Source organism: Scyliorhinus torazame, chromosome 7 (assembly GCF_047496885.1).
Source record: "Scyliorhinus torazame isolate Kashiwa2021f chromosome 7, sScyTor2.1, whole genome shotgun sequence".
In the NCBI taxonomy this organism is placed as follows: Eukaryota; Metazoa; Chordata; class Chondrichthyes; order Carcharhiniformes; family Scyliorhinidae; genus Scyliorhinus; species Scyliorhinus torazame.
In genome coordinates this window covers 131,073,345-131,082,625 of record NC_092713.1, presented here as the reverse complement: position 1 = coordinate 131,082,625, position 9,281 = coordinate 131,073,345, and the positions used below count along the sequence as shown (strand labels likewise).

At 42.0% G+C, this 9,281-nt stretch overlaps 1 protein-coding gene across 2 annotated transcripts in view; it reads right to left on the bottom strand.

Annotated features, from left to right (window-relative positions):
• Positions 1-1,981: 1,981 nt before the first annotated feature.
• The window catches only part of uchl5 (ubiquitin carboxyl-terminal hydrolase L5), a 51,468-nt gene continuing 44,168 nt past the window's right edge, over positions 1,982-9,281 (bottom strand). The window contains exons 9-11 of one of the 2 annotated variants that reach the window (XM_072511491.1): positions 5,679-5,792; positions 3,996-4,094; positions 1,982-2,394 (exon numbers count right to left, since the gene is read on the bottom strand). In XM_072511491.1, the coding sequence (XP_072367592.1) occupies positions 2,350-2,394; positions 3,996-4,094; positions 5,679-5,792 (258 nt within the window). In that variant the 3' untranslated portion in view covers positions 1,982-2,349. The remainder of the gene's footprint in view (positions 2,395-3,995; positions 4,095-5,678; positions 5,793-9,281) is intronic. The other variant, XM_072511492.1, reaches the window with a different exon arrangement.

Genomic DNA, 9,281 nt, shown 5'->3' with positions numbered 1-9,281 from the left:
AGGGGAGCAGAGACAACCCCGGCAACTATAGGCCGGTGAGCCTCACGTCTGTAGTGGGTAAAGTCTTGGAGGGGATTATAAGAGACAAGATTTATAATCATCTAGATAGGAATAATATGATCAGGGATAGTCAGCATGGCTTTGTGAAGGGGAGGTCATGCCTCACAAACCTTATTGAGTTCTTTGAGAAGGTGACTGAACAGGTAGACGAGGGTAGAGCAGTTGATGTGGTGTATATGGATTTCAGCAAAGCGTTTGATAAGGTTCCCCACGGTAGGCTATTGCAAAAAATACGGAGGCTGGGGATTGAGGGTGATTTAGAGATGTGGATCAGAAATTGGCTAGCTGAAAGAAGACAGAGGGTGGTGGTTGATGGGAAATGTTCAGAATGGAGTACAGTCACAAGTGGAGTACCACAAGGATCTGTTCTGGGGCCGTTGCTGTTTGTCATTTTTATCAATGACCTAGAGGAAGGCGCAGAAGGGTGGGTGAGTAAATTTGCAGGCGATACTAAAGTCGGTGGTGTTGTCGATAGTGTGGAAGGATGTAGCAGATTACAGAGGGATATAGATAAGCTGCAGAGCTGGGCCGAGAGGTGGCAAATGGAGTTTAATGTAGAGAAGTGTGAGGTGATTCACTTTGGAAGGAATAACAGGAATGCGGAATATTTGGCTAATGGTAAAGTTCTTGAAAGTGTGGATGAGCAGAGGGATCTAGGTGTCCATGTACATAGATCCCTGAAAGTTGCCACCCAGGTTGATAGGGTTGTGAAGAAGGCCTATGGAGTGTTGGCCTTTATTGGTAGAGGGATTGAGTTCCGGAGTCGGGAGGTCATGTTGCAGCTGTACAGAACTCTGGTACGGCCGCATTTGGAGTATTGCGTACAGTTCTGGTCACCGCATTATAGGAAGGACGTGGAGGCTTTGGAGCGGGTGCAGAGGAGATTTACCAGGATGTTGCCTGGTATGGAGGGAAAATCTTATGAGGAAAGGCTGATGGACTTGAGGTTGTTTTCGTTGGAGAGAAGAAGGTTAAGAGGAGACTTAATAGAGGCATACAAAATGATCAGGGGGTTGGATAGGGTGGACAGTGAGAGCCTTCTCCCGCGGATGGATATGGCTGGCACGAGGGGACATAACTTTAAACTGAGGGGTAATAGATATAGGACAGAGGTCAGAGGTAGGTTCTTTACGCAAAGAGTAGTGAGGCCGTGGAATGCCCTACCTGCTACAGTGGTGAACTCGCCAACATTGAGGGCATTTAAAAGTTTATTGGATAAACATATGGATGATAATGGCATAGTGTAGGTTGGATGGCTTTTGTTTCGGTGCAACATCGTGGGCCGAAGGGCCTGTACTGCGCTGTATTGTTCTATGTTCTATAATCTTCCTTCTACATGGTGAGCACATAAAAACCATAAATCATTCACTCGATCCTAACTTTGTCTGTATGCACGTGGTCTGAATTTGATGGATTTAAAACGGCAAATACAGAACCACCACGTTGATTCAGATACATCCAGCACAAAAGCATTGTATAATCATATTAAATTTTCTGGGCTGCTAGGCAGGGATGTAGAATGAGCAAAACAATTGTTTTACAAGAGGTTTTGGTCAGTTTTGATAGTGTACTTTCAATAATACAACAACCAATGTCCTGAGGAGCAAAAGTAATCCAAATTCCAGATTTCTGAAACCATGTCCCCTACCCCCCACCTATCGCATGGATAGAAGTCTCCCCATCTGGGCACAAGAAACAGAGGCACGGTAAACTTTAAGTCAGATAGATTGTTTCATCTCATTGCTGCTATTCCTGAAAATGCGGGTGGCAATTTGTTGCTTACAAAAAAATAATTTCTACCACTAGAATCAAACTTCTGCTTTTCCCCAGGGTATTGTGCACTCACAGGATTCAAACTTGTAATCGCCAAGCTTAACTTGACGTGTAGAATGAACAAAATCAAATAGTGACAAGCAGCAAATAATTTTTTTTAAATAATTTTATTTAGCATTTATTACCTTATCATGCACCTAGTTAATTCCATTACTCAACACAAGACAGAGAAATCTTTTGAAGTTGGGACTGTAAAGTGTCAGCAGCACTTGAACAACTTTTATGGGGAGAAAACGATATATTTAAAAACAAACTTTTTGTATTAAACATGGTACATAGTGCATGCATGTGATGCAAATAGGGAACATTTAACAATCTTGTATGTGATGTATAATTACAAATGAGAGTGCTTTGCACTCGTTAGCTATCTGAAAAGTCCACTGGTTATAGGTCAGATTTCACTTCTTAAAACAGAATTATCAGCAGCAAATGGTCACAAAGTTATTGGTGGGAGTTTCACTTGGCTTCTTGAACTTTCTTGGCGTTCTGCTTTTCTTTAGCCTGTGTTGAAGAGTAAATACATTAGTCATGTGAATCCAGCAAAATGTAGTCAACTTTATTTTCTTTCTCCATAATTTTGAATGGGATTCTGTAATTGAGTAGAGTTGGTATATGAGGAATCCGGGAATGATCCATCCTCCCAATGTTCAACAGTTTCCAGCCTAAGACCTATTGCATGGGGCATTATTGGGATTTATGCAGAAGAAAATCACACAAATTTGGTTCTTCACTATGCTGTCAAAACTCTAATCGCACACATTCTTTGAAATTCCTAATGGTGCTCATCAGGTGGGCCGAGCTACAAACTTTTCAATCTCAATCTGTATTTAAATTGCTTTTAACTTTGTTGAAATTTTGCATTATATAAAATATATATGCACATATACTCTTAAACATACAAATACACTAATCACATATATACTTCCCTGAACTTGGCCTGCTGTCACATGGTCGAAGCTGCTGGCAGACGGAGAACATACTCTGTCAAGATAGAATTCTTTGGTCTGATCATTTGTGATGAGATTTGTGGGAGCTTGTCTACACTTGTTTCTGTCTAAAATAAACTCTCATCCCTTTCCACAATGCCTTTTACTTCCCACAAATTCTAAACCTCCATTGCTACCTAATGTTGGGATGTGTTGACCATATCAAACCCTGTAACAAAGTACAGGGCAGTGGGCTACACTTCTCATAGCATAAATGCACAATTCCAGGTTACCAGATTCACAGAGATAGAATCTGGCTATTGTGCAGATCAACAATTTTTAGTCTGACATTTTTCTTTTGCCTCCTTAAGTTCTTCCGAATAAGGGCAACTCTCCCACCCAAGTGTGCACAGGAGACCTGCTCCCAGATCTACACACATCTGACTCTTCGAACAGGCAGTTGAAAGAGCATACTCATAATATAGTTGGCTTTGCTTTTCCTTTCTAACCACTCCACCCCAGCTAAGTAGTTCACTGGTACTTCAGAATTCCTTAATCAACTCTCATCAAATCACCAAATCGGAATGTAGAATTCACGTCCTACCATGCAATTAAAACACATTCGCAAAGTCGCCATAGTCCCAGGGGCTGCTATCCCCTTCGAGGGGCAGAGCTGACTGGTGGTGACTTAACCGGAGGATCACCACACCTCAGGCGAGGGACAAGGTTGAGAAGGCGGGGCCTTCACAAATACCTCAGCCAGTATGGGAATTAAACCCACGGTGTTGGCCACGCTCTGCATCATGAGCCAGCTGTCCAGCCAACTGAGTTAAACCAACACCCAAAAATACATTACGCCCTTGGTCATCACTTACTTCACATCTCCAACACAACAGCTGGGCACAAAATCTACAATCATTTAATTATTTAAGCTGACCACTTTAATAAAATTGGATAGAGAGGAAGCATGTTGCTTTACCTCCAATATCAATAAGTCAATAATGTGTGACTAAGTTACTGAGAAACCTGACTGCACTGTGGGTATATCCAGACTACAAGCACTGCAGCAGTTGAAGGGGGCTCATATTCTCAAAATCAATTAGGGATGGGCACTAAATGCTTGTTGCCAGCAACACTTACACCCTTTGAATGAATTATAAATAAAGATACACTTGCCTTCTCTACCAGTGGTATTAACTGCTGGTGCTCTGCCAGAGTCTTCAAAAGTTCCATAATAAAGGGCAAATAATTGTGTTTTCTTCTGACGTTTTCAATCTGAAACAAGACCAACAGAATAAAGTTAACACATATACTGTAATATACATATTATATATATATAAAAACATACCGTCTAACATATCTAACACAGCCACCCAACAGACTTATCTATAATTTGCAGGTTCCACGTCTTGGGGATCTCAGATTCAGGAGCCGAACTCTCAATATTCAAAACTTGCATTCCTATAGATTTTTTTTTAAATATGGAAAAAAGCTACAGCGGCAGTCAGCAAAAATGTGATGAGTTAAAGAATGAGGTATTATATATAGATTCTCCGTTCCTGCCTCTAAGTACTGACGCCAACAGAGGATCCGTGGAATTCCACGACGGGAAAATCGGCGGCACACCCGCACCGATTCAGCTTGCGGTGAGGGGCTAGCACCGGCGCACTTGGAACACCCGCAGAACACGCGGAAAACAGTGGGGGAAATCGGCGGATCCGTGATGGACACGCGCAGGGCTGACAAGCTGCAGCCGCATGTACACTATAAACGCCCCACACTCACACCGATGGCACCTGTTGTGCTCGACCGCGTATGTGTCTGCCCCGACCCCACAGCCCACCTTCTGGCCACCCCCCACTACTCCCCCCGGTACTGGCAGAAGCCCCCCGGCCAGCGGCACGGCTGTCAGCGAAGTATGGCGGTGCGGGACACGGTCCGCATGCCCTCTCGATAATGAGATGTGATTGTGGTTGCAACTGTGCACGTCACAATGATGCCGATTTGGGGGGGGGGGGGGGGTGAGCATCGCGATCCGGCGTAAAACTGCCACGATTTCGACGTCGGGAGCTATTCTCCGCCCGATCGTCGTACCCGATTTCAGCGTCGGACAACGGAGAATCCCGCCCAGGGTAACCAAAAGCTTGGTCAAAGAAATTGGCTTTAAAGAAGATCTTACAGCATGGGATGGAGATAATAATAATAATCTTTATTGTCACAAGTAGGCTTACATTAACACTGCAATGAAGTTACTGTGAAAATCCCCTAGTCGCCACACTCCGGTGCCTGTTCGGGTACACTGAGGGAGAACTCAGAATGCCCAATTCACCCGAAAAGCACGTCTTTTGGGACTTTGCAGGAGGAAACCAGAGCACCCGGAGGAAACCCACGCAGACACAGGGAGAACATGACATGCAGACTCCGCACAGACAGTGACCCAAGCAGGAATTGAACCTCGGCACCTGGTGCTGTGAAGCAACAGTGCTAACCACTGTGCTAGGAAAGATGGGGAAGTTTCGGGCGAGAATTCCAGAGCATGGGTTCTAGGTGTTTGAAGACACAACTGCCAATGGCAGGACGAAGGAACGGAAAGGCCCACAAGAGGCCAGAGTCAGAGTAAACACAGAGCTCTGGCGGTGGTGGTGGTGGGAGGGGGGATTGTGGGAAGAAGAGGTTCAACCAATAAATCTGACTAAAATGTACACATGTGCATAGTACTTCTACTGGATGTTTCTTTCTTCCAAATTACACCTGCCTTTCCAACAGCTTATGGTTTTATTTTGCTTTCTTATTGATACAAGCTAAAATGGTTTGAATAGAGAAGTGCACTATACAACAATCCATTTCTGTACAACCCACCTTATACCGTTTTAATTTCTGATTTTCTTCTTCAATCAGCATCTGATATTTAGCTACTTCTGACTGAATAGAGTTTATGATACTGCTGTTCTGATCTGTATCCATGGGTTCTTCCTGCACAAAGAAAACATAGATAGAAAGAACCTTTTCAGTATGTTTTCAGTATGCGATCTCCTTCTCAGCATCAAAACGCACAGCCATTTTTAAATCATCAATGATTTCTTAGGTTTACAGTTTTCTAGCATTTTCAGATAGGAACACAAGGTATTTTGAAATTAAGTTAAAATAATTAAAAGGTTAAATAATAAAAGGAGCAAATGGTTGCTGCTCCACTTGGTGCCCCCCCACTTTCTCTGACTGTGTCTTATAATGGAATTCAGTCAACTACTTTAAATCCAATTGTTGCTTAATTTAAATAAACTAATCATTTACACACTTTTAAGACTAAATTCCAATTTTCTCTGGACTTACGTTATTTAATTCAGATTATTAATAGTTCACTTTATTTTTAAGCACAAAATTGACAGTTATCAATGGCGGCCAGTGTGTGGGAGCTGTGTCAGGAAATTCTACGACAGCCAAGCGCTCAGTTTAAAACTGTTAGTAAAGAGGGCAGAGGAGATTCAAGAGAAATAGGCTAAAAGTTAACATAGGATAGAGCTTGAACAAACAAACTGAAACTAACTGAAAAAGGGGTACAGAAAAAAAGAGGAAACTGGAAGGCAGAAATAAGGGCGGCATGGTGTCTAGCACTGCTACCTCACTGCGCCATGTTTTCTGCCCTTGGGTGACTGTGTGGAGTTTGCTCTTTCTCCCCGTGCCTGAGTCGGTTTTTTCCGGGTGCTCCGGTTTCCTCCCACGGTCCAAAGACGTGCAGGTTAGGTGGAATGGCCATGATAAAATTGCCCCATGGTGTCCAGGGATGTGCAGGTTAGGTGGGGCTATGGGGATAGAGCGGGGGAGTGGGGCTAGGATGGGTGCTCACTCAATGCATTGTAGGGATTCTATGATTCTATTTTTTAAAAAAGACAAGTGGCTTGTTAATGCAGTACATTGAAGAGTTTGTGGAGAGGAGCAACATGTACATTTACTTCAAAGATTAGTCACACAACAAATGGTTTAGTCATTCTGAAAAGGCACAGGCCAGACACATCTACAAGGGGAGGAAAAAAGGAAAATACTTCTGGTCGCTTGTGCACACACCTTCAGTAGTTATGAGTTTAAATCCAGACAGTTTTATTATGCAGCAATGAAGACAGATAAAATGAAAAGGAAATAAAAGTACATCACCAAAGGAGAAAAAGGTCCATACAAAAAGATAACATTAAAAAACACAAATTGAAAGAACAAATATAAAATATAAGTTCCAACTGAGTCGCAAATACACAGCAGACAAATGGCCATGATTCCAAAGAATCTAACAAAATGTGTAACAGAAATCAAAAAGGGTACAACTTTCAGCTTGTGCCCATGTTAGCTACCCATGTTACAAAGAGGAACTGAAAACATGTGGAAGTTTAGTGTACATCCACTTTTTGAACTTTAGATAGTTTTATAAGAGTTCAGTACCAAATTATTCAGAAGGCCGAGAAATGCTTTTATCATGCAGCCTGGTATGAATCCTGGAACCTAAAGATCTTTATTTTTGGACTTGATACAGGTTTTGATTTTTAAAAATAAAAACATTGTCATTACTCAGCATTAGACAGTGTATCGCTATGAGTTATAATTGAAATGTGTGCGTTTGTTTGGGTTTATAGTTGGGGACTCATTTTAGACATGGATTATATCCTCCCTGAGCATACCCTCTGGTTTTCCTCCTAATGAAACAATTTCACTGAATACTACTGACCAAAGTGCACACGGTAGCAGTACAAAGTCTGCCAATGCTTCATTCTGCCATTCCAGAGCACTGAATTGACAACTTTTCCTTCCAAGCTCACTCCTAGTTTCTAATGCTCATTTAAAACCAGCGACAACCCATTTGTGTAGTCAGGGAGAAAGATTTAAAATCAGCAGTAGCTAGGAACTTAAGATTGAAATGAAAAAGAATAGAAAGAAAAATCATTCATGAAGGTCAGTTGATAAGAAATTGAGAATTTTGTAGGCAGAATTTGCAACGTTATCAGTGCCTTATAAGAGTCATAATCTTTCCGAATGGATGTCAAGGGAAGGGGAAAAGACATTGCTTTACATGTGAGTATATAAAATATATTAAAAAGAGTATCGAAGGGGACAATGCTGAAAGCAGCTTTTCAAGCATAGCCAACAGCAACACAGGGAAAGCTAACCAAGACATGGAAAATATAGTGATGAATGTCAAGAATATCAATCAAGTTGGAGACACTCAAATGAAGACTGATTGCAAAGACTGACATTCCAACAAAGTGGTCAACAAGTAGATGAAGCAATATGAATCCGAGATAATCAGCACCAAACTTTCACAGGAAAGATTTGAACAATTAAGGATAACTAAGCTGAAGATATAGTAAATCAAGCAGCAGTTAAAATCAGGTGACAGCTAACCTATTAAATGTTACAAATCTCCACAGCCAGAGGCAACAAAATGGCCCAGAAGTTGGGAGGTTAGAGGGAAAGATGGATCAAACAGTAAGGCACAGAAGATCAGGGAAAACAGGAAGCCGATGAAGTAGATGTGATCTAATCAGTAACATTGCAACTGTCAGGATGTGGAGACCCATCTCCACAAATAAATCATCACCAGAGCTTACCCATAAACGTGAGAAGGAACCAGTGGCACCCAGCAGTCCATAGAAGATGACCAAACTCAACGTCACCTTCCCTGGAAATATCACAGAGACAGAAGGGAAGCCACTGTTTAAGTTTACTTTTCCAATGTATTGAGGCCCAAAGGATGACCAAGATACCATTACATTTGTCCCCCAGTGCAAAGTTCACTTTGTCTTACATTCTTTAGGTAATAGAATTCTCCTTGTCCTCCAAAATATGCTAGATGCTATTGAAAACTTGCTTCACAGCCAGTAGAGCTGGGTTCCAGAAGAAATTTCATTCTGCAATCCTGTTAAGGGGAGGCAAAACTAACCAACAAACGGATAATAAGCCCAAAACAGCAACATACCTCAACAAATGAGTTCATTTTCAAAAGGCTGACTCTGCTGAAAACGGTCCTCAAAAAAGCTGATCAGCGAGTGGGCAAAGGGAGCACCCAGAAGATCCTAGAAATAATATATGTATTCTGTCCAGAATTAATTGACATGAGGCAGAGCAGCAATTGAGGTGCTTCGATTGGCTAGTTTCACATTTTCTCCTCTTCCAAAGGTCTGGAGTCAATGGGTTTCTTCCTGTCCTTCATTCAAATGGCCATTCTTCATATTAAGCCCTGTGCTACCAAGATATGCTCCAATTGAATCATCATAGTAGAATCCCATGCTGTCTTTCATCTAATGTTTACTTTTTCGACAATGGGAGCATTATCCATTTTTTCCTTCGCTAAGTCAGGGATGCTGTGGCCAACAAAGATATACCAGCTGCCACCTAAACTGGAGTCAGCTCAAGCACAGACCAGGAATTGAACAAGGGACCTTCTGGCCTGTTTGACCCTGTTGCAGCTTTTATACCAAT